Source organism: Neophocaena asiaeorientalis, unplaced genomic scaffold (genome assembly GCF_003031525.2).
Source record: "Neophocaena asiaeorientalis asiaeorientalis breed wild unplaced genomic scaffold, Neophocaena_asiaeorientalis_V1.1 scaffold31, whole genome shotgun sequence".
NCBI lineage: Eukaryota > Metazoa > Chordata > Mammalia > Artiodactyla > Phocoenidae > Neophocaena > Neophocaena asiaeorientalis.
This window is the reverse complement of record NW_020175320.1, coordinates 3,961,782-3,987,662: the sequence shown is the minus strand read 5'-3', so window position 1 is coordinate 3,987,662 and position 25,881 is coordinate 3,961,782. Positions and strand designations below refer to the sequence as shown.

The 25,881-nt window shown below is 38.4% G+C and overlaps 1 protein-coding gene across 1 annotated transcript in view; it reads right to left on the bottom strand.

The window, feature by feature from the left end:
* CTNNA3 (catenin alpha 3) overlaps nt 1-25,881 on the bottom strand; it is a 1,528,699-nt gene that overhangs the window by 161,700 nt on the left and 1,341,118 nt on the right. The window contains 1 exon segment of the mRNA XM_024765510.1: nt 6,581-6,673. Coding sequence (XP_024621278.1) covers nt 6,581-6,673 — 93 coding nt within the window.

Genomic DNA, 25,881 nt, shown 5'->3' with positions numbered 1-25,881 from the left:
CATTTGCTGTTGTTGACATTTTGGGGTTGTGTCGAGTAACCTAGCAACTGTTCTTATTTCCGTCCTAATTTACTTCTATTTATAGAGCATATAGAAATTCAATGGCCTCAATGATATTCTTTAAGGCAGGGCCGGTTTACAAATTGTATGTTCTTAAGTGAGGATAAATGTTAAAGATAGGACAAATATTAGTCATCGAATTGACTACAAGTCACAACTTCTTTAATTCTGGGTCATCAGTAAATATGATGAATCTTTAAAAAGGTGTCATAACTTTATCATGCTGAAATATGATATGACTACAGCTGAAATTACAAAATTTTAAGTGTTTGTTTTTAATGTTATATTCATTAAATTTAATTTCAGCAATTAGAGACCACAGCATCAAATAACTTCAAATAAAAATCTGGCCCTATTCAGCACTGTTAAATGAGTTCCCTTTTTCACTCCTTATCTATAAGACATTATGATCAAAGTTTAAATTGTGTAAGGCAGAACAGACTTTTTGATTTCGTTTTTAGACCTTACTGGCTTTCAAGCTGTTTAGGCAGAGGGAACAATTACTAGAACATCTGTCCGTCATGGATAGGGGTAGAGAAAGGTGATTTTAAATTACTCCTTGCAAAACTGTCTCCAACATGCATCCTATAAAATATCAGGATGCTTTTTTTCTGTTTTTATGAGTATGTACCATAAAACTAGAAAATTAAGCCCTATATACCTTGCTGAAGGTAACTGAGCTTCCTCTTCCTCTATCTATTCTTAGGCATTAGGGTTCACTAGAGTTTTGATGTAAGCCCTATAGTCCTCAAGTTTTTTCTATTAGTTTCTAAGATAGAAACTAATAGATCACCAAGCTACTATAATTCCACAAAGAAGAAAAACTCCCAGTGCAGGGCCAAGCATTCCAAAATCATTGAAGAAAATAGGAACTTGACAACTTTTGGGTAAAACTTTCTGTTCCTACTACCAAAAGTTCCTTTTTGTGATCATTATTTCAGTTCTACATTATGAATATAAATGTACATAAAAGTGCTAGCATCATTAAGAATCATATTAATACCATCTTCCTTTCAACCTTTTAAGGAAGTTCCAGATATGTCCCCTTGCTGAGGGAAAAAGAAATTTCAAAAGATTTTTGGTAACAGAGTGCTAAATATTTACCCCACAAAACCAGGAGACCAAAGCAGTCTTATATTGAAAGACTGAGAGATTTGTATTTACAAAGCTCCTTGAACTACTCAAAAGGAAGTAAAGTATAACATTAGCACACACAAATCTATACACGTCTTGAAATTCATTTTTGTAAACATCAAAATTTACTGAGCATTTCCTTTGTGTGAGAAATGAGTTTTCATATATCTAATCTTCAAAAACAACTATAAAATAGACACTATTTTCTTCACCCTTACTTTGAGCATTTTTGACCCCCCTTTACCCATTTCTCCCACTCCATCTATTAGTAATAATAGGTATTATTATTATCACAATTTTACAGATGAGAAAACTGTAAGTTAGAAGTATAAACTAACTTTCCCAGGGTCATATGGATAGTAATTGGTAGAACCTGATTTGAACCAAAGTTTATGTGACCCCAAAGTGCATACTTTTAACTTCTACATTATATTTATATAGCAGGGCCAAAAAAGGCAAGTCACTTTCTCACCCATTCTATTCACAAAACTCTTTCAATCCATTTTATTGAGTCTTTCTAAATCCACAGTTGTCTCCTAGGTAGGCTTGAGGAATATACTTTTAGCTACCACCCTACTGACACTCGCAATTTCCTGAGTATCTATGGCTACTGCTGCCCAAATTGCCCACAATAAACCAGGGAAAATTTCTAAAAATTAGAATGTTCCCTCTATTCAAATATCACAGAAGCCAATGTGATAAGAGGCTGAGTGAGGAGTAACTGCCTCTGTCTCTGGATCCTTTGCTTGGAGACCCCAGATTGCTGCCCAAGAAATTCCTCCACGGTGTGATTCTACTTGAGTAGAATCCATCTCATCAGTGCAAAGTGATCCACCAGGGAGACTATGAGGGTCTGGGCATCGCTACATAGTTTCCAAGTAGTACCCAACAAACTGATTTTGTTATTGATGGGAGACTGTAGTATTGGGACATTTAGAAATTTGTGAGACTTAAACAGATCTGATACTAAGGTTTATGGCCTTCAGTTTCACGAGTCATCTTTCTGTTAGAGGAATTACAATATTGACACCATAATATGGCTGTAACGATAGTACAGCAATGAAATCTTAAGGGATTATGAGATTCTACCCAAGTTTACAAGCATGCTACGCTGGAAAGAGTGTGGCTGGTACCAGAAGACCTGGGATTTGGCCCCATTTCTATATGACTTGCATAAACTACTGAAACTCTTTGAGTCTAATTCCCTAATTAGTAAAATCAAGAAAAAATTACAAACCAAAACCCAGGGCTTTTGTTAAATAAGACAGCAATTTGGAAATATTCTATAAACTATAAAGTGTTAATGGTAAACGACACGCCTCTGTTTAAATAGAAAATATGGCTTAACTTATACTTAATAAAATTGTTAAGCTTTTAGGATTTACAAAAAAATCTTATCAGTGAGTTTAAGAATTTTATTTTCTTAGTCTATTTTAATTTCTTTCTGAGTTTTTAAGATAAAAGATGTCTACTTCATCCTTGCTAAGGGCATGAACAGAATAAACAATGAGCTCTGACGAATGCTCTATAAACCTGTAGCAAACCCACTCTCCTGTATCACCATGGAATGCCTGATCACTGGATATAACCAGAGGATCAGTCCAGTGAGTATTCATGTTTAATAATTAAGATAATCACTAATTTCCACCACTGTTCCTCTGCCACCTCATAAGGCATGCACTATTGGTCTTTTAGTATTTTGCTCTCATTGACTGTGGACTCTAAATCATTATTTGTTGGTTACAGACCTTTACAATGCCCAGTGGCATTTGCCACCAATGACAGCAGTAACAGATGACGTTGAGCCAAAGCTACTGGGAGTGAAATGCAGAAAGTAAAATGACAATAAATAACTGTCACTCCATTACTAAACAGTGCCTAAGATTGGTTCTAGTACATGTTCAATAGAGCAGAGCCTGCATAATCCAAGAACCAAAAGGGCATTTACTCCTCAGTAATAGCTGCAAATAAAAACGAACCCAAACACTTGTCTTGTGCAGTGACAAGGAATTCTTCATTGAGAATGGCGTAAGTATTCAAAAAATTCTCGACAAATTCCACTTCAGTATCTTCTCAAATTAATGGTATTTGGCAAATATGTCAAAAGGTATACTCTGGTCAGTGGACACAAACTTCAGGAGATGCTGGATAGAATACAAAGTCTCAAATGGCCATAAGACTGAACATATGGACTTCCCTGGTGGCACAGTGGTTAAGAATCCGCCTGCCAATGCAGGGGTTCAAGCCCTGGTCCAGGAAGATCCCACATGCCGTGGAGCAACTAAGCCCAAGAGCCACAACTACTGAGCCCACGCGCCACAACTACTGAAGCCCGCGCACCTAGAGCCCGTGCTCCGCAACAAGAGAAGCCACCGCAATGAGAAACCTGCACCTACAGCAATGAAGCACGGCTCCCCGCTCGCCGCAACTAGAGAAAGCCCGCCCCTAGCAACAAAGACCGAACGCAACCAAAAATAAATATATATTTTATAAATAAATTTATAAAAAATAAAATAAAATAAAAAAGACTGAACATATGAATATACTCTAAGTACAGGGATGCAATTATAAGAAATATGGGAATATTAGGGATATAAGATGTCTGGGAGAGAACATAAAACCTATCTAAACATGATCTTAGCTCTGGTCAGGTGATTTAGGTAGAGGACAGATTTGAGCTATCCTCCTTAGCTAGTCATATAAACTTCAGGTATGACAGCAGAATCTGTTATGATAAACTCACAAGATAGATATTCAATAAGAGGGTGTTATTGGAGTTAAGTTATCCATACCGTACAATAATTATTCTTTAAATTTTAAAAAATTTGTACTCTTCTTTTCTTTCAGATTGCTGGAGTATCCTTTATTCTGTTCTCTTTCATTCCACCGATGATCTATCAGGTTTGTTGTGGTGGGGTTCTCTGTCTATTTTTTAGTATAGGATTCATTCTGCTAACTCTATGTCCTAAGTAAACTGACATGTGGTAATCACTAAAGTTCTTAGTGTGGAAACATAATCCACTTATTAGACAAGTTATATAAATCGGAGCCTCAGTGATCTTATTAGTAAAACTGGGATAATAATAGCAGTATAGCATAATTAACACGATAATTAAATAAAAAGCACATGCGATGTGACTACCTTTTCTCATTTTCCCCCAAAAGCAGAGACTAAGAATGGAAAGTATCTGGGGGAATAGATCTTAAGGAACAGAGCTAAGAGCCTAAGAATGAATCAGGAAAGAAAGGAGAGCCAATCCAAAGATATGTCATCAAGCTGGTCACTGCTGTTGGAACTGGCTTGATCCCCTGGGGAACTTTTGGGGACCTGTGGAAAATGCAGTTCTATATGGTCCCTCCAAGGAATGGAAGAGTATTGGTTAAGAGTTGTTCTGGGAGGTGTTAGTGCCTCACATAAGGTTGTGAATGTATTAGACTACCTGATTTGCTTCCTGAAGGATTCCACACAGCAATTACAGGAAAGCCTCAAGGCAGGAAGTGAATAAAATCCAAGCTATTTGGAATGTACAGGGGAGATTTACAAAAGCAGAGAGTGGCTGTGTTGAATATAATGTTGCTTCCAGTAGATCTGATGGTGATGGATCTCTTTTACTAGATAGTGGTAAGGGTATAGCCCACGGGCATTACAAATGAACTGGATTATCAGGAAACTGCACAACGGAACACAAAGCCAGGACTCAGAGCACTTTCAGGGTGATTGCCACAAAGTCAGAAGCAGTGGCTTCTATGAAAGGTTCTTAAGATCTGGAACTGTGGAGGTCATCAGCCTTATAACCACCAAGGGCAAATGGTCATTTAGTTGCTGTTTTTCCCAGAACAAAAATATAAATAATAAGAAGAAGAAGAACCTTCTCTTCTCAGCGTATAAAGTTTATAAAACAGTCTTGTATGCATTGCCTTCTTTGGAGTTATGAACGATGCTGTGAGAAGGTGTAGTATTATTCTCATTTTTCAGATGAAGAAATCTGAACTTTCTAAATTTTAAGGTTCTTAACCCAGGTTTCATTGTCTACACATGATAAGGCAGAATGAGAACTAGGGCATGTTTATATTAATCCTAGCATCCTAAAAGGTGCCTTTATTTTAAGAAAATTCCCTCTGATCAGTTACTTTGTGCGCCCTGACACACACGCTCCACCTCCAGTGGCCCAAGTGCATCATTCGTTCACTTCGCTGAAAGCGTAAGCAAAGTTTACTATTGCCAAAATTCATTTCCAATTCCATTGCCGTTTGGAAGATTTGATCTCCCACCGAGAATGCCTACCAGATTTGAAGGAAACTAACTCCAGGTGCTATGTGTCCCCTGGCCACTACAGGACTTATAAATCAAATAATCAGCAAGAAATAAAAACTCAAGATAACCAACATTTCTCATAAAACACAGGTATTGTGACTGACATATACCTGTTCTAGGCAATTTGAATATTTGAAAACACAGGACTGTCTTAAATGTATCTGTTTCATACATCTCCAAATTTTATGACACTGAATTAAACTAATTAAATAATAATAATAATGATGATGATGATAATGATATTATCGCTACTTAGTTCGTTCTCAATAATCATTATTGAGAACTTACTAAGAGCTAGGCACTGTGTTAAGTGCTCTATTCATTAATTTAGTTGATTCCCACAGTAATCCTCATATAGAGAATACCATTAGTATACTTACTTTACAACTCAGAGAACAGAGGTAGAGAAAGGCTAAGCGAGTTTCCCAGTAACCCAGCAAGGAAGTGGCTGATTTAGATGTATTCCCAGGCAGTCTTAGCCACTATGCTATACTACCTGGCTTTCAGACTCAAGTCCTATAGTCTGTTCTCCAGTTGCAAGCTATCAGTAGCTAGGAAATCAAACTTTCACAAACTCCCAAGCATTGGGTGTAAATAAAGTGAAATAGAACATCTCAGAGTAATTCAAAAATTGATGAACATCATTGCTCTGTGTGTGTGTGTGTGTTGATGGGGCAGAAGAAAGCATTGTAGAAAGGAAGAAAAGTAGAGGAATATTGCCTCAGAAGTTGATTTTTCTCCCCTAGAATTTCCAAGTATATTTACAACTTCGTGGTTTCTCTTTTCTACTCTAAACAAACAGGTACAAATTTCACTTTGATATTCCCATGACGGCTATAAAGACCAAAAGTAGCACGGAGTGATTCACTACCTAACCAGAAATGGCCTCACTGTGAGCTCTCAAGGTAGAGGAAATCATTCCCCTCATGACGGTGCTCCTGCATTCTAAGGCTCTTCTCCCTGTGCTTTACAAGACCAGCCCCAAATCCAGGGATCCCTACTGTGAGAGGCTGCCTGGATTGACAAGGAGAGGGCATGGCACACGGCTCTCCCCACAGGGAGGGGACTCACCCGGTCAGTTTTCCCTTCAGTCTGAACACTGGTGTGACTGCGGACCTCGTGATCTTCTTCCAGGTCAGAAACATCCTCTAGTTCCTCTGGAGTCTATAAAAAGAAGGCAAAACACTGCTGGTGGAAATGCAAAATGGTAACCAGGCTGGCAGCACATCAAAAAGGAAGCACAGAGTTATCAATATGACCCAGCAACCCCACTCCTAGGTATATATGTAAGCAGCTCTTTGTAGGAAACTGCCCTCAGTAGGAAGCCCCTTTCACTGTCGCTTTAGCAAAGCTATATTATAGCTAACTTTTAAACCAGGCACCTCCATGCTCTACTCATCTCTGGCTCAAGCACACCTTTCAAATCTTTTAATCACACGAAACAAGTTGCTTAACTTGTCTGACCTTTCCATAGATCAAAGAAGTAGAAATGAAGAATAAGTAATTTAACAAATGACAAATGACCAAATCTCTTCCCTAGCTTCCCCTTCAGTAATCTCAAGAACAAACTGAGATTACTTCCTTTCTTCCCTTTAAAAGCTTTCAAGCCCGAGTAGAATCTTCGGAGGTGGTTTCTGGAGGATGTTGAATCCACCGTCTCCCCAGATTGCCAGCGTTTTGATTAAAGGCACCTTTCCTTTCTTTATCTCTTGAGTATTCATCGTTTAAGTGGCTAGCAGCAGGACCCAATCCATTCGATGACATACCCGAGAGAAATGAAAACATATGTCCACACAAAAACTTGTAAATGAGTGTTCATAGTAGCACCAATCATAAAAGCCAAAAAACATATCTAGTGATGAATGAGCAAACAAAATGTGGTAAATCCATACAATGGAATATCACTTGGCATAAAAAGGAGTAAGTACTGATACATGCTGCGACATGGGTAAACCTTAAAAATATTATGCTAAGTGAAGAAAGTCAATCACAAAATAGCACATTACTGTATGATTCTATGTATTGGAAACTGTAGAACAGTCAAATGTATAGAGACAGATATTTGATTCGCTGTTTCTAAAAGAAGGAGTGGAGGAGAGGGTTGGGAGCAGTGACTCTAATGGGTGTGTGGTTTCTCTTTGGGATGAAAACAGTGTTCTGCAATTAGATAGTGGTCATGGTCACATGATCTCATGAATATATTAAAACCACTAACTTTTGTACTTTAAAATGGTGAATTTTATGGTATATGAATTATATCCCAACAAATTTTGAAAGAAAAGGAAAGCAAAAATGATCAGAAGGACATTTTTCTCTGAGGAGCAATTTGGCTAACCACTATGTGCTTACCGCAAACCAAGGCGTTTACAGGTGATAAATGGAATAATTATCATTAAAACCATATGACAGGGCTTCCCTGGTGGCGCAGTGGTTGAGAGTCCGCCTGCCGATGCAGGGGACACGGGTTCATGCCCCGGTCCGGGAAAATCCCACATGCCGCAGAGCGGCTGGGCCCGTGAGCCATGGCCACTGAGCCTGCGCATCGGAGCCTGTGCTCCGCAACGGGAGAGGCCACAACAGTGAGAGGCCCGCGTACCGCAAAAACAAAACAAAACAAATAAACAAAAAAACCATATGACATCGACATCAAAACACCAGAAATTGAGAAATTAAATTTTCTTAGAACTTAATAAATTAATATCAACTTTAGTGTCTATGCTAAATGGTTAACCTGCTTTCATTTCTTTTTTCTTTTTTTTTAATGTCAGCTTAAACATCTCTTGTTCAGGGAGGTGTCTTGATTAAGAATGCCCTAGACTGGCTTGAGCTCCTCCACCAAGCATTTCCTGAAGCCCTTTGCTTTCACTATCACAGTGCTCAGCGTACTTTATCGTAAGCATTGTTTGTTCAATTAGTAAGCCGATGGTTGAACTGTCTGTTCTTTGAGGTAAGGACTAGGTCTGCTCTGCTTACTATCATCTCACCACAACCTAGTATTCATGCATACATGCTTTTGAATGAATGAAGCAAAATTAACAGCGATAGCCAAAAATACAGTTGGATATGAACAGAACAAAACATATCAACAGCAACGCCAATTTGTCCTCACTGAACCTCTACTGTGCTTCCATCTTCTGTATTTCAAACTAAATTGCTTTATTTGCTTTTTGTTGTTTTTCTCTGCTCAAGGTTTCCAATCCCTCGGTCCCACCGGGGCAATAATTTAAAGATATCAGTCATTATTGCAAATACCAGTATTGCAAAGTAAAGGCGTTATTGCAAATATAAAGTACTTAACGATAATTCGTTTAATATTTTAGTTTACACAGTCTCCATTTTAATCTCTGATTCCTTTGTTACAAAGCTCTGGTGAGAAATCCAAAATACAAACGTTTAGGTTTCGTGAAAAATATCCAAAAGTGGAAGTGGAAGCTGTCTTGCATATACACCTGGCTGTTAAAGGGTGGAAAGGGGCAGGACCTGCCTCCTCAGAACAGCTCCGGTTTCCCTTAAACCTTGCTCTGCACACAGGCCCTTTGTTTATTTTCAGGGCTGTGAAGAGCTTTGCTTCCCTGGGGTCACTCCAGAAGTGGGGATTTGCAATGATTAGCTCACACTGTGGGGCAAAATTACCAATTTCCTAACTACTAATGGTCTCAGAGTCTTTCTCAGCTCATGGATCTTTAACCAGCAATTTCTTTGTTCTCTGACACTTGCACTGAGCAGCTCCCATCACTTTGCATTGATTTCAACTGACTCTCATTGGATATTAATATCCACCCTCCCACCAAAGCCTCCAGTGTGCTAAGTAGTTTTTATCTGTATGTTGATCTCTATATGCAGTCCTCCTTTGCTGCAACTACGTGCGACTATGATCACAGGGCAATTTACGGGCAATTTACTCTCTTCTTAGGTATTAATAGCGTGAGTTTGCCATGAGTAATTTCTGTACAATTACATATTTCGTTATTAGCTATTTTTGTGTATTCTTCCCAAATAAGTCTTCAGAAAGCATCTTTACAATTTCCCTCTTGATACATTATCAGCCCCTGTAACATCTGAATAAGTTCAACTGATCAAATTCCTTTTCTTGAGTCCTGTTGTTTTGCAGCTGAAGGCTGTCTGGTGCCCCTACTGTGATCTGTTTCTTATAAATGTCTGTTGTTTATTACTTGGATTATACTCTATCATGTGGTGACATATAACTTCATCATCAATCCCAGTATTCTGTGCAATTCGAAAATAAAGTGACTTAACGGAAAGTAAGAGCAACTACTGCCCTCAGAAGTCACAAGTACCATTTTTGTTGGTGATACGGCAGGAAGAGATAAGCCTACCATTTATGCCCACGTACTTATGTACTTTTCCTTATCTTTAACAGGGGACTAATAGTTTTCTTGCAAAACCACCACAACTGACCTCTTCTTTTCATGAACAAAATCAGTGGGAGAGTGTTCAAAACACTTGCTGGCAGCATTCTGCATTCTGTAAGGTAAGCAGTTGGATGGTATTGTAAAAATAAAAAGTTAAATACACAATGTTACAGTTTAAGTGGAAACTAAGAAAGAAATAGGAGTCCTCTAATCATTTTGGGGGTGTACATTAACACCTTCAAGCTGAAGACAAATAATAACAGAAAGAGCAAACATTTAAAAAAGGGAGGAGGGAGGATGGGCTGCCCTATATTTACACTTTTAGAAACAGCTTGCTTTTACTCATCTAGTCACTTTGGAAGGTTAAACTTCTGGAAGGTGTGTGTATGTGTATGTGTGTGTGTGCGTGTGTAACTTGTGTGTTTCTAATCAATTTTCATCCCGTGGGAGGGGAAACCAACTATCTTAGATCAGTGTTATAGAGGAGAAAGACCATAAACTGTTGAATAATACAGACCTGAATTTGAATTCTGCCCCTCCAGTTAGCAATTACAGAACGCTGGGCAATATGCGTCTCGTTTTAAACTTTGGTTTCTTCAGAAAAAAATTTTGGATAATGATAACTAACCCTGAAGATTGTTGTGAGACTCAATTGTACTGAGAACGCTTTAATTTAAGAGCTCAGTCCACAGAAACAGCTGGGGTGCAACAAAAGTTGTTTCTTTTTTTTCTGTTGCGGTACGTGGGCCTCTCACTGTTGTGGTCTCTCCTGTTGCGGAGCACAGGCTCCGGACGCACAGGTTCAGCGGCCATGGTTCACGCACCCAGCCGCTCCGTGGCATGTGGGATCTTCCCGGACTGGGGCACGAACCCGCGTCCCCTGCATGGGCAGGCGGACTCTCAACCACTGCGCCACCAGGGAAGCCCAAAAGTTGCTTCTTTCTGTCTATAGTGTTTGTTCTCCTCTTCCCTCACTACCTTATCCCTCATCCCATCACAACCTTTTAGATTTGCATGATAAAACTTTTGTGGCAATTTGGATGCCTCCATTTTACTCCATATCCGTTACTCTGGATTAACACGATACTTACTAGCTGCCTCTAGTTATGTTCACCTGATTTTTAGTATACAATGTCATTGTGCTAACAGGGTATAAAATAATTCCACATACAATGATTTCTTCTAAATTTCAAGTAAAGATCTCTTTTGATCCAATTTTAATCATGTATAAGAGTAAGATTATCTCTTAAATTGGTCCCAGCAGAGATACACTCTAACATAGATTCTCAGGGATGACTGAAATAACTTTCCTTCTCTAAGCGGAGCTGTCTCTAAGCCAGACCAATAGGAAGCTATCCTATTTTTTTTCTGGAAAAAGTGAAGTTAAACTCAGTTATTACTCATTTATTTCTCCTATCAGAATTCAGGACAACTATTTCGTATATTCCTATTTTAACTCTTGCTTATTGTGAAGCCTTCCTTAGGCAACCCAAAGTGATTTGAAATTACCTGAGTTTCCTCCACCTTTAAATCTCACCCTCCACACAAAGGAGCTCAATGCTTCCTACAGACTTATCTCAGTAATTCTTTCAGCATCCTTAGTGAGACAGGTAGGCAGTATTATTATACCTTAAAATTCACTTGCACAAGACTTTATAAATGTTTAATATTTAAATATAAGGAAATAAATTCGTGGTCACCAAAACAGCAAAAATAAGGAAAGAAAGAAAGAGGGAAAGAAAGAGAAAGAGGGAGGGAGGGAGGAAGGAAGAAAAAATAAAGAAGGAAAGAAAAAGGAAAAAAAAAAGATAGTCTAGGAAATAGGAGTCATGCTTGGCATTTTCTTCTCAGAATTAAGGTTGAATTCTAAATCATACACATGATTTGATCATAAATCATACTTCTCTGATTATCCCTCAATGGCTTACTACAATCAAATAACTGCGACAACAATGTCAGTGGTGGTCTGACACAGAAAAGGAATTATGCTATGGATAGTATTCTGAAACAGGAAGCTGCAGTAACATGTTCAGTGAGATTATCTTAGCTGAGGTGGTAACAGGCTGATTTTGGAATGTTAGGAGAGACCAGAATTAAAATACATTAATTAAAAAAAAAAGGAATAGATATAACAATAGCACAATTCAAATTACAGAAAACTAAAAAACACCCCTTGTTGAATGCACACACACACATACACACACACACACACACATACTTTTCTTTTTCTTCAAGAAATCAATATTCTGTTCTTGGCATTTATTGACAAGGTTGTTGATCCTTTTCCTGAGCCACTGTTTTTCTAGTTTCCAAGTCCTATAAATTATTTAAAGGGTCACATCTCAGAAAAATGTAACCATCACATTTAACTGTCAAGCATTTCAAAATATTACTAGAAAATAAAGTATACAACTGGTTGTGTGTTACACATGGGCTTTTGAAAACTACAAACCCCTGGAATCAGCCTTTGAGGGAGAGGCCCAGTAACCTATATTTTTATAAAGTTGTACAAATGATTCTGATATGTAGTTCTTCATGAGAACCATTGGCCTGACACTGAACTTATTTTAATTTTTTGATTCGTTTAGGCTTAGTTAAGTGTCCCTGTAACAATATGAGTTGCAAGACTGTAGCGGCAATAGTTAATCCCAGATTTTCCCTGTCACCTGAAATGCAGCCATTTTGCATTTTAAGTATGCCTTCCATTGCTTGTCAGTTGGAGGGTTAATTTATCACATTCTTGGACAGATAATAAGTGGCCAGAAGCCATTTTGACTATTAAACTAAATTATACAATCAGTTGGAGTTTCCAGAGTTGTCAGAGACAAAGGACTTTATTTCTCATGGCAAGCACTATGGATCCATAACACGTGGACATTTTCTACTCCTCAAATATGCCCCAATCATCAGTTCATTCCGCATCAAGATCTTTGGCTCCTGGTATCTACTGCTCTCCTGCCTGGCATCCTCATCCTGCAGCTTTCACATCGCTGGACCTTTCTACCATGGGAGTTCAGACGGCCTATACTCAACCCTATCCAGTCTTCCCTGGTCAGCCCATCTGAAGTTAACCCTTTTTCCTACTTCATTTATTAATTATATCACACCCTGTGCATTTTTCTTTAGCCGCTTCACTGCCACCTATCTTGAACCATAAAATGTCTTTGAAAAGACAACTCAAAAAAATCCTGCTTGTTTCTCAGGCTGGCACACTGGCTTTAAGTTATACGAACTTGAAACCAATTCAGTTTTGGCCCATAATATGATAGCATGAGCAAAAGCTTGCCAATGGATCTGCCAAAAAAAAAAAACGCTCCTGAGTTATTTCTTTTTCTTCTCTTTTCTTTTCAAGTTCCATATAAATTAGGCTATACTAATCAGCAAAACTACTAAATGCGTTTTGGACAGAGCTGACTTTATATCCTATTTATAACCTATTTCCAAATTATAAACAGAAAACCTAAGGTAAGTAACTTGCCAAAGTTCTTATAGCAAGGCAGGGACTCTGATGCAACAGAATATAAAGATTGCATATCTGGATTCTAGGTCAAGTGCTGCCTTCAGTAGCTGTGACCTCAAACAAGTATTTAACTAGTTGAGAACTCACCTTCTTCAGAAGTAAATGAAAGGACTGAACTAAATGATTTATAAAATCTCATTCAATTCTACTGTTCACTCTATAAGTCTATTGCAGGTCTGGTGACACTGTATCGGGAAAGATACTTTTTTTTTCAAGAAAATTCTGAATTAGCAGTATACCCTTCTTTGGAAATGCTAAACACAATTTTAGATCCCAAGTCCCTTTTGGTTTGTTAACCTCTCAGGAGCACAGAAACAACTGTTAATACTTTGTCCAGGACTACATAGGACAAAGTTAGGGCTCTTCACAGGCAGTAATTGATGATGCCATGGAGAACTGTGGCAGTGCAGTTACGGTCATTGCGCTATAGGTGAGAATGTGCTGTTGTTGGAAATGACGCAATAATAAAAATTAGCGTAGTAGTGGAGATGGTGGTAATGGTGCTGGTGGCAACAGAGGCAGCAGATGACTAATCACACACCCCGATCTTTAACTCTTGGGTGTACACACTGCTACCATGAGTATCAGACACATTCTGCTGCATCTGACGAAGGAAAAGCTCAACTTTTCCATCAAACTCTATGCCAAACAGACTCTATTTATGTGAATGTGTGTTCTTATCTTTAGAATAAACAGCTGAAGAGAGGTTATCTAACTTAAAAATTATTTTTTTTCAAAAAAACTATTCTACAGATGTTAAAACGAGTTTCAGAGACTATCTAAGGGCAAAGAAAAAGCATTTAATACTCAATACTCTTAACAATGTATATGTACATATATTCTAATTACATAAAACAATGCATATATATATATATGAGACTGTTAGAGTGTTATATGTGGCTTTCTTCTTTATAATTGATTTGTTTCTAAATTTTTACAATACATATTTATTATGTTCATCATCAGGGGAAAAAAACAAGCAATGAATGTTACAAGAAAATCTGCTTAAGGTTGAATATGCCACTTCAAGGACATGTCAGCAAGCAATAAAAAAAAGAGCAAGATTGCAAAACTCACTGCACGGGAGCAGAGCTGGCCTTGTCACTCTGCAGTAGGTCTATCAGTGTGGCACTGTATTTGAAGCTGGTGTGGACACAGACAAAAGCTCTCAAGAGGGGAGAGGAAAATTGCAGTGTAGGTCTTCATTATCAGAGCAAACACTAAAGAAGACTGATAGCAGATACAGAGATCTATACCTCATCAGGGCCTTATGCTGTTCCCCCATATTGCATGGTCTCCTTCTTAGCTCTGTGGATCCATGAAAGCAGCTGCTTTCTTATTTCATGGATCACATTTTCAGTGTCCTGGAAATTGGTTTTATAGAAGTATTCTGTAATAAAGATTTTGTGGGAACGAAGAGTTGTGGTGTGACTTCCCAGCAGGGATATATATTTTTTAACCTATAGGAAATCTTTTACTTCCAGAAATTGTTAGGCAGTCAGGCATAATATCAACGGTCCTAACCAAATTCATCTTTCTAGATTTGCAAAGTAATCCCAGGCACAGTAATAAAGCAAAAACCTGCCTGATGTGCTCCAGCCACGGGTATTATGTAAGGCTAAGCAGGATGTCCACACCTGTCACTCCTATTTCACACTGAACTAAAGAACAGAAAACTATGAAAGAAGTTCCACATTACAGAGGAGATGTTGCTCGATGAGACAGTAATTCAGATCTATGTTAGACTTTTGTACATATTATTCAGGGTTACTGGGTTGAAGTTTGCTTTATGGGACATAAGAATTCCCTACACTAGTAGAATAAAGTTGCCTAAGTTGGCAGCTTATATATGAAATAGAACACTAGAATGCAGCAAAACAAATCTTTGGACAACCACTAAGGAAGAATTATGCTCTCTCTAAAAGGGATTTTTAAGTCCCCAAACTAAAAGGCCTATTTGTAGAAGCGAGTGAATACATCACCGTTGAAGATGTAGTCAGATATAAGTGGCTATGAAACTAGCTCACGGCAATGCATTGTGCTGTTTGCACACAGGTCTGTCTTGATCTATGGAATTAGGACAAGAGGTAGAAGCAAACCTAGTGGGGAAATTAGATTTAAAAATTGCATGTGTTCCTTAACATGTTAAACATATACATACCATAGAATCTGGTCACTCCACTCCTAAGTGTTTACCCAAGAGAAATAAAAACATATATTCACAAAAAGGCTTGTACACAACTACTCATAGCAGCTTGTTTTGTAATAGCCAAGTAGCAGGAATGACCCAGATGTTCATCAACAGAGAATGATAAACTATATGATATTCAATAGAATATTACTAATATTACAATAGTAATATAACTAATATTACAATAGTAATATTCAATAGAATATTACTCAGTTAAGGGAATGGATTATTATTATTATTATTTTTTTTTTTTGCGGTACGCGGGCCTCTCACTCTTGTGGCCTCTCCCGTTGCGGAGCACAGGCTCCGGACGCGCAGGCTCAGCGGCCATGGCTCACGGGCCCAGCCACTCCGCGGCATATGTGGGATCTTCCCGGACTGGGGCACGAACCCGTGTCCCCTGCATCGGCAGGTGGACTATCAACCACTGTGCCTCCAGGGAAGCCCGGGAATGGAATATTGATACAAATAACAACCTGGCTGGATCTCAAAATAATTATGCTGAATGAAGGAAGCCAAGTAAGAGTACATTCATATGATTCTATTTAGACAGCATTCTAGAAATTGCAAATCAATCTATGGTAACAAATCAGTATGGTCTGTGGGACCATTTGGGGTCTGCACCAAGGAGTGATTAGATTACAAAGTGTCATGAGAAAGTTTTAGGTTTTGATGTATATATTCCTTATCTTGATTGTGGTGATAGCTTCAGGGTTAAATACGTATGTCTATAAAACATATCAAATCGTATGCTTTAATATGCATAGTTTATTAAATGTCAGTTACACATCAGTAATGCTGTCAGAATTTGCATCTACTTATTCAAATGCCTACCTAGACATATACTACATAAAGTAACAATTGTTTGCTTAGCCCAAGACTATAATTACAACAGGGACCACGCAATGTGAATTTCTGTTGAATAAGTACATGAAAGGAGTAATACTGCAAATTCAGTTTTAATCATTTAACATCTCTCTTGTTTTCACTATTTAATAAAATGGACTTCAATTTGTAGTAAGGGACCACATATTTAATTAAAGATTGTTAATTTTTGTTATCAATGTTAAATGTTCAGTTCACAGAAACCTTATCCATGGGTCATATCACTAGGGGTGCTTAGAAATAAAAAAGTCACAGCTTTAGTAAAATAATACCAACTGCAGGCTTTTATATATGGACTCAATGTGAAAAAACCACTGATAAGAATGGTAAGATATTATAGCAGCAATGTGATTTTTCTATCACTTAACGTGTTTATAAAATATCAAACCAAGCTTTAAACTTTTTTTTCACTTCATTCAAGGCAATGGTTTTCAAAAAAATGTAGTATTAAAATCCCTTCTTAAATGAAATTAGAGAATGCTAATATTCACGACAATGCAAAATATGTAATGATTCTGACTAAAGCATAAAACAGTGAAGCAGGTGTGTGTGCATGTGTGTGTATGTGGGCATGTGTGTGTATACATGGGGCAAAGCCTGGAGAGTCAGGCCTCCCTCTTGCCCATCTTTTATTGCATTCTGGGAAATAGTTCTACTCATGCCGACCACCCAGAGACCACTATGCTTTCACCCTGGAGAGTCTAACCTCCCACGTTTAGCCAGAAGTTGGCCCATGCTATTTCAGTAAAGTATCATGAGACTCCCAGTTAAATGTGCAGAATTAATGATAATTACGTACCTGCACTTCCTCTTGTATATGATTAATGTGACTATATGTTTAGTTCATTTAAAAATATAACAGTAAAATAATAAAATAGCAATTACAATTGTTCACTGCAATAAATACAGGGGTCATCTACTGCATTTCATCTACTCTACTCATGTGCGTCTCCCTCTGGATTTATCCAGAAGTAGCCTTAGATGTCACAAGGCTCGTGTCGTGCATGTGTAGATAAAAATATTGTTTTCAAAAACCTGCTCAGGCTGTCTTTGGATGAACAATATTAGAGTGTCATTTATATAAAACACTGAAGCTGTATGCTAAATAAAACTAAAGATAGCATATGCTATATATAAAGTCAATAATTCTTTTTACAGCCTGATGAAAATTAATCCTAAGTACTCTTCAGCTGAACTATCTTTTCTTACTTTTCAACTCTCACCTTTTATTCTTATCTTTTCACCGATTCAAAGTAATTTAATATGCCAATCATTTTTTTTCTAATATTGCTCTATCTTAAAAACTCCTTTTCCCTGCAGATCTTATCCCCATCCAGAAACCAGAAATAATATTTAGTCTCTGGAAAGGAGAAATCGTTTTCAAAATCATTTTACAATGAGAGAGACAATCTGCTTTGGAACAGGATCCCTGTTATCAATGTGGCAAGATGAAAAAGTATGCCATGTTCTATGTAAGAGTATTTGCTAGGCTTAATTTAATTAAACTCAGTGGCTGTCGGGGCTGTGTGTGGGTGCATGTGTTTCGTGTGCGTGTGACACTATCTTTTTTTTAATTTAAAAGTATCAAACATTTCTTTTTTAAAATTTGAAAAGAGAAAAAAATTAAATAGATACAGATTCTATTCCCAAGATATTTACAGATAACTGTATGAAGTGCAGCCGAGTTAGGTGTTATGGGACTGTCAGAAATTGTGAGGTCACCACCTTTATGAAACTAAGTTCTGTGTATGGAGTTTTAGTGAAAATTTCATGAGTATTGAAATACATTATTCACATTCTCCTATCAACATACACCTTTATTTGCACAATGAAAAATTTTGACTCATGCAAAACATCCTGTTTGACTTGTTTTGTTAGACTCTCCAAGCTGCTCCTTATTACACTCTCACTAATATTTACAAATTGTTTTAGCTTCAAGCTAAAGTGAATAATGCAGTGCTCCTCAAGATTTTCCATGATCTTATGGACAGGGTAGTTTTTAATTCCTCATGTTGTTTAACCATCCTTTGATCCTACTAAGGAATTAGACCATCTAAACACAGCTTTCACTTAAGATCTCAGCTCTGGAATCTTGGTATAATTAAAATAATAACAACTTCAGTATTATATTTTAAACTAAGTAAGGAATAAGTTCAGCATTTTGCGGCAAGAAGTCAGAAAAACTAGCTTCTCATTTTTGCTTCTCACTCATTCATTCATTCACTTTTTCATTTAGTAAGTATTCATTAAAATGCCAGACAAAAAAGAACTGATATTGTACCAAAAGTGTTTCCTCATCTAATTGGAAAATGACATTTATTTATTCTGTGACCCTAGAAGGTTATTTGGTAATTGGTCTTATGTACTATAAAAGAAAGAGAGCTGTCCCTGACTTCTTCATGTTCTACATTTTACTACCTCCTCATCAAGATGTTATTACGGGCAACTCAGGTGATAAATATAGACTTAACTCTGTATACATAATGTAAGACAGTCTTTTCATTTTTATGTGAAAGTAGTTTTATAAAGCCACTTTCTCAGTTCAGGGAACATAGTAGTTTCTCACTAAAATTTTCTCTTTGTTCTTTCTGTCCTAAGATGCAGTATAGGAGATAAATTAAGACCATGCACGTTGAAATGAAAAAAAAAATTAAATTCCAATCCTGATACACCACAGGTTAATTGTGGGTATGGGGGAAGTATATCAAACTCCTTCAATTTTGATGTACCTATCTTATAGGGCTGTTATAAGAAATATATGAGAAAGTAGTAAGTATTATTCAATCTAGTACCAGGAACACAATAAGCACTCACATAAATATTAGCTATCATGTCATTCTAACTTATGTCAAGAAATATGAGCTATTATGTCTGATTAATATTGTACTGAAATGCTAAATAAAGAATATTAGACCAGGAGTTAGAAGACTGGTCCTGGCTCAATCACTTACTCACTAGATAATATCAATCATGTTATTTTTAACTTTTAGAGTCTAAATCCTTTCTTCTATAAAATGGGATTCATTATATCTGAAAGGGCTTGAAAGTCTAAATAAGTATATAAAAATTATTAAAGTATGTTATAAATGTCAATTCGATGACATCTGTGAATATTATTATTAAGTTGCATCACCTTTTACTTTTACTCAGTTTATTAGATAATTGAAAACACTCCGAAAAACCAACTCAAAGAAGCTAAGTTGGGCTCAAACAGAGAAAATTTGAGATAATTAAAAAAAAAAAAAAATGAATGCTTCATTTCTTCAAAAGGTATACTGAAGATAAAAATAAGAGGCCCAGGAGAGGACAAGAAAGCAGCAGAGACCCGAAATTATGTAAGTGGTTCAGAACAGAAGGAATTGCAAACTACTTTTAGCCACCTAATGCAAATGGAAGTAAACAACAGAAGCTATGAAAATAGCCCAGGTGAAAAGGCCAGTGGCTTTCATGCATTTTGTGCTTCTCTCTATAAAGTACATTTTTCCATATAAAATCTCAGCTATCATATACACGCACATGCACACACACACACATACTTACATGATATGACGACATGATTCAACTGAAGGCAGGAAACCAGAAACCCTGTCCACTAAAGCCCGCTCTTTCACCAGCACAGAGGCCCCTGATTTATTTCTTTGGAAGGATCAGTAAAACATAGTAGTTCAAGAAGTAGAGGTCAAGGCTTCCCTGGTGGCCCAGTGGTTGAGAATCTGCCTGCTAATGCAGCGGACACGGGTTCGAGCCCTGGTCTGGGAAGATCCCACATGCCGCGGAGCAACTAGGCCCGTGAGCCACAACTACTAAGCCTGCCGTGTCTGGAGACTGTGCTCCGCAACAAGAGAGGCCCACGCACCTTGATGAAAAGTGGCCCCCACTTGCCACAACTAGAAAAAGCCCTCACACAGAAACGAAGACCCAAAACAGCAAAAATAAATAAATTAATTTTAAAAAAAAAAGAAGTAGAGGTCAACAGTTAAAATTATGTCAGGTTTAATTGCACAAAACCTTTATTAGGCTTTGGCCTAATTTTGGCAATTCATAGTTAAACAGTGAAAATTAAAAATCACTAAATACTATTGCTTATAAATCTCTACACCTAATTTAAAACACTGCTAGTTGCACCTAGATAGAGGGACCTATTTCTTTCAGCTCTCTATTACTTAAAAAAACCTGCAAAGTTCTTTGATTACACATCTTCCTCAGTATTTCCTCAGTTTAATTTTTATGCAATACACATATATATACACATACACATATACTACATTATATATACTAGCTTAATATGGCCATCGCTTTGTATTTCAGAAGAGATCAACACTCTTGGAGGGATCATGTGAAAAAAAAATTGTTGAGATTTAGTAACTCTGAAATATTTGCCCTAAGACAACCAGTGAAACTGTGGTACAAAAGATTTTCATGGTCATTTTTCATCTCATTACAAATTAGAATCTATTATATGTTGTAGTTTTTTTTACCACATAAACAACATTATTGACTTTAATATTTTTGTTGCAACAAGTGTCCATGAATGAGACAGTGAATTGATTTTAAATATGGTACTATCTCTCCTTCTGTGCCAACAACCTAAACCCAATTTTTATTCCAGTCAGAGCATCTGCTCCATATGGCACATCTCCAAGGAGTTCTGATTCCTCTAAATGACTCCTGGTATTTAAAAATCAAGACCAGGAAAGAGGTGTGCTCACTGTAGCTAAGGCATCATTGTTCTAAGCCCTTTTAGTGAAAGGAACTAGGAAGCTATTTTGAAGATTATGATTCCATACTCACAAATAACAGTACATAAAAAAATATAACATGGCAAAGTGAGATATACTCCAGAAATTCAAGAATGCTCCACTATTAGGAATTCCAATAATATAATTCACCATATTACTAGATATAAAAGTAAAAAAAAAAGATTCCTTCAGATACACTGAAAAGCCTTTGACAAAATTCCATCTTTCCCTAATTAAAACATTCAATAAAATAGAAAGCTATTGCTACTCCCTTAATATGCTACACCTATTTCAGCTCTAAAGTCGGCATGCTAGTTAAAAACACCACAGGTATTCCCACTAAGGTTAGAAACAAAGTGAAATGCCAAATGTCTCTATTATTTAACATTGAGAAAAAAATCATAATTTTTTGGGAAGATTAGAAATAAACAATCTATTTGCAAGTAATATGATGTTATACATGAAAACCAAAGAGGCAAACACAAATCTAAACAACAAAATAACTCATGAGACTTCTGGTTTCAGCTCTGACATGCGAAGAGCTTAGAAGTTGTCCTCACTGTAAGAAAAAAGCAGAACAAACTGAAAATGACTGACGCTTCTTAGCTTCATCAGAAAATTGAGGTCACAGGACAAACTTCTACTCCACAATCTAGAGGGAAAGGTAAATAACATGAAGAGGAACTCAACTAAGAAAAGCTTACCTTTGGGATTGGGATTGACATATATACACTAATATGTATAAAATGGATGACTAATAAGAACCTGCTGTATAAAAAAATAAATTAAATAAAATTCAAAAATTTAAAAAAAAAAGAAAGAAAAGCTTACCTAAAGCAGAAGCTGCAGAAGTCGTAACTGGTGGAAACACTTACATGGTAATTTTTATCAATTGTTGAAGACTGAGGGTGAGCTAGCATGAAAGTGAGAAATTCCTGGGGGCGGTCCCAGCCTTTGGGGGCCCCCATATACTTTCAAGGGTTTTAGTTCCAGAAACTCCACCTGGTTCTTATGGTGAAGATTTAAGGAAAAAAACCTCAGGTCTCTAAGATAAGACGGGAAAGAAAAAATATTGTTAAGTATTCCTAGAGTGTTCTCTGTTTTATATGCTTCCTCTCTCCAGTTCTTTAACCAACTTGGGAGAAGTTATCCAACTCCCACCCCCTCTAGCCTTCCTGTATCACCTAATGTGGGGCTAGGAATAAGAAACACTTGTGAAGCTCACATGCCAGGTGCAGGCCACTAAAAGACTCAGATATAATCACAGGTTCCCCTCCCCCGCACCGTACCATTACATTAAAACAAGACCCCAGTATAATAACAATGGATTACACATATAAAGTCCTGCAAAGAGCAGACCCTATTAAGAAAGAGTTGCCAGGGAAACCCAGTGAAAACAGAGGAGAACGCAAACAGGTACAACAGAGGAAACAAGGCTCTGGCACCATAAGTGCATCAAACAATAAACACAGCCCAACTCCTAGGCAGCGTAACATAAAACCTCACACTAGAGCTTATGGGAAGATGGCAGAAGAGTAAGACGCGATCACCTTCCTGCCCACAGATACACCAGAAATACATCTACACGTGGAACAACTCCTACAGATCACCTACTGAACACTGACAGAAGACCTCAGACCTCCCAAAAGCCAAGGAAGTCCCCACGTACCTGGCTAGGGCAAAAGTAAAAAGAATAAACAGAGCCAAAAGGATAGGGACGGGACCTGCACCAGTGGGAGGGAGCTGTGAAGGAGGAAAGGTTTCCAAACACTAGGAAGCCCCTTCGCGGGCGGAGACTGCGGGTGGCGGAGGCGGGAAGCTTCGGAGCCGCGGAGGAGAGCACAGCAACAGGGGTGCGGAGGGCAAAGCGGGAAGATTCCCGCACAGAGGATCAGGGCCGACCGGCACTCACCAGCTCAAGAGGCTTCTCTGCTCACCCGCCGGGGCGGGCAGGGCTGGGAGTTGAGGCTCGGGCTTCGGTCGGAGCGCAGGGAGAGGACTGGGGTTGGCAGCGTTAACACAGCGTGAAGGGGGCTAGTGCGCCACGGCTGGCCGGGAGGGAGTCCGGGGAAAAGTCTGGACCTATCGAAGAGGCAAGAGACTTTTTCTTCCCTCTTTGTTTCCTGGTTTGCGAGGAGGCGGGATTAAGAGCGCTGCTTAAAGGAGCTCCAGAGACGGGCGTGAGCCGCGGCTAAAAGCAGAGACCCCAGAGACGGGCATGAGACGCTAAGGCTGCTGCTGCCGCCACCTAGAAGCCTGTGTGCGAGCACAGGTCACTGTCCACACCCCCCTTCCGGGGAACCTGTGCAGCACGCCACTGCCAGGGTCCTGTGATCCAGGGACAACTTCTCCGGGAGAACGCACTGCTCGCCTCAGCCTGGGGCAACGTCACGCCGGCCTCTGCCGCCACAGGCTCGACCTGCACTTCGTGCCCCTCTCCCCACCCGGAGTGAGCCAGAGCCGCCGAAGCAGCTGCTCCTTTAACCCCGTCCTGTCTGAGCGAAGAACAGACGCCCTCCGGCGACCTACACGCAGAGGCGGGGCCAAATCCAAATCTGAGCCCCTAGGAGCTGTGAGAACCAAGAAGAGAAAGGGAAATCTCTCCCAGCAGCCTCAGAAGCAGCGGATTAAAGCTCCACAATCAACTTGATGTACTCTGCATCTGTGGAATACATGAATATACAACGAATCATCCCAAATTTAGGAGGTGGACTTTGGGAACAAGATATATTATTTTTTCCCCTTTTCCTCTTTTTGTGAGTGTGTACATGTATGCTTCTGTGTGAGATTTTCTCTGTATAGCTTTGCTTTCACCATTTGTCCTAGGGTTCTGTCCGACCGTTTTTTTTCTTTTTACTTAAAAAAATTTTTTTTCTGACCTGTGTGTATGAAAGGCTCTTGGTGCTCCAGCCAGGCATCAGGGCTGTGCCTCTGAGGTGGGAGAGGCAACTTCAGGACACCGGTCCACAACAGACTGCCCAGCTCCACATAATACCAAACAGTGAAAATCTCCCAGAGATCTCCATCTCAACACCAAGACTCAGCTTCACTCAACGACCAGCAAGCTACAGTGCTGGACACCCTATGCCAAACAACTAGCAAGACAGGAACACAACCCCATCCATTAGCAGAGAGGTGCCTAAAATCACAATAAAGACACAGACACCCCAAAACACACCAGCAGACATGGACCTGCCCACCAGAAAGACAAGATCCAGCCTCATCCACCAGAACACAGGCAGTATTCTCCTCCACCAGGAAGCCTACACAACCCACTGAATCAACCTTAGCCACTGGGGACAGACACCAAAAACAATGGGAACTACGAACGTGCAGCCTGTGAAAAGGAGACCCCAAACACAGTAAGATAAGCAAAATGAGAAGACAGAAAAACACACAGCAGATGAAGGAGCAAGGTAAAAACCCACCAGACCTAACAAATGAAGAGGAAATAGGCAGTCTACCTGAAAAAGAATTCAGAATAATGATAGTAAGGATGATCCAAAATCTTGGAAATAGAACAGAGAAAATGCAAGAAGCATTTAACAAGGACCTAGAACTAAAGAGGAAACAAGAAATGATGAACAACACAATAAATGAATTAAAAAATACTCTAAAAGGGATCAATAGCAGAATAACTGAGGCAGAAGAATGGATAAGTGACCTGGAAGATAAAATAGTGGAAATAACTACTGCAGAGCAGGATAAAGGAAAAAAAATGAAAATAACTGAGGACAGTCTCAGAGACCTCTGGGACAACATTAAATACACCAACATTCGAATTATAGGGGTCCCAGAAGAAGAAGAGAAAAAGAAAGGGACTGAGAAAATATTTCAAGAGATTAGAGTTGAAAACTTCCCGAATACGGGAAAGGAAAAAGTTAATCAAGTCCTGGAAGCACAGAGAGTCCCATACAGGATAAATCCAAGGAGAAACACGCAAAGACACATATTAACAAACTATCAATAATTAAATATAAAGAAAACATATTAAAAGCAGCAAGGGAAAAACAACAAATAACACACAAGGAAATTCCCATAAGGTTAACAGCAGATCTTTCAGCAGAAACTCTGCAAGCCAGAAGGGAGTGGCAGGACATATTTAAAGCGATGAAGGAGAAAAATCTATAACCAAGATTACTCTAACCAGCAAGGATCTCATTCAGATTTGATGGAGAAATTAAAACCTTTACAGACAAGCAAAAGCTGAGAGAGTTCAGCACCACCAAACCAGCTTTATAACAAATGCTAAAGGAACTTCTCTAGGTAAGAAACACGAGAAGGAAAACACCTACAATAACATATCCAAAACATTTAAGAAAATGGGAATAGGAACATACATATTGATAATTACCATAAATGTAAATGGATTAAATGCTCCTACCAAAAGACACAGACTGGCTGAATGGATACAAAAACAAGACCCGTGTATATGCTGTCTACAAGAGACCCACTTCAGACCTAGGGACACATACAGACTTAAAGTGAGGGGATGGAAAAAGATATTCCATGCAAATGGAAATCAAAAGAAAGCTGGAGTAGCAATTCTCATAACAGACAAAATACACTTTAAAATAAAGACTATTACAAGAGACAAAGAAGGACACTACATAATGATCAAGGGATCGATCCAAGAAGAAGATATAACAATTGTAAATATTTAT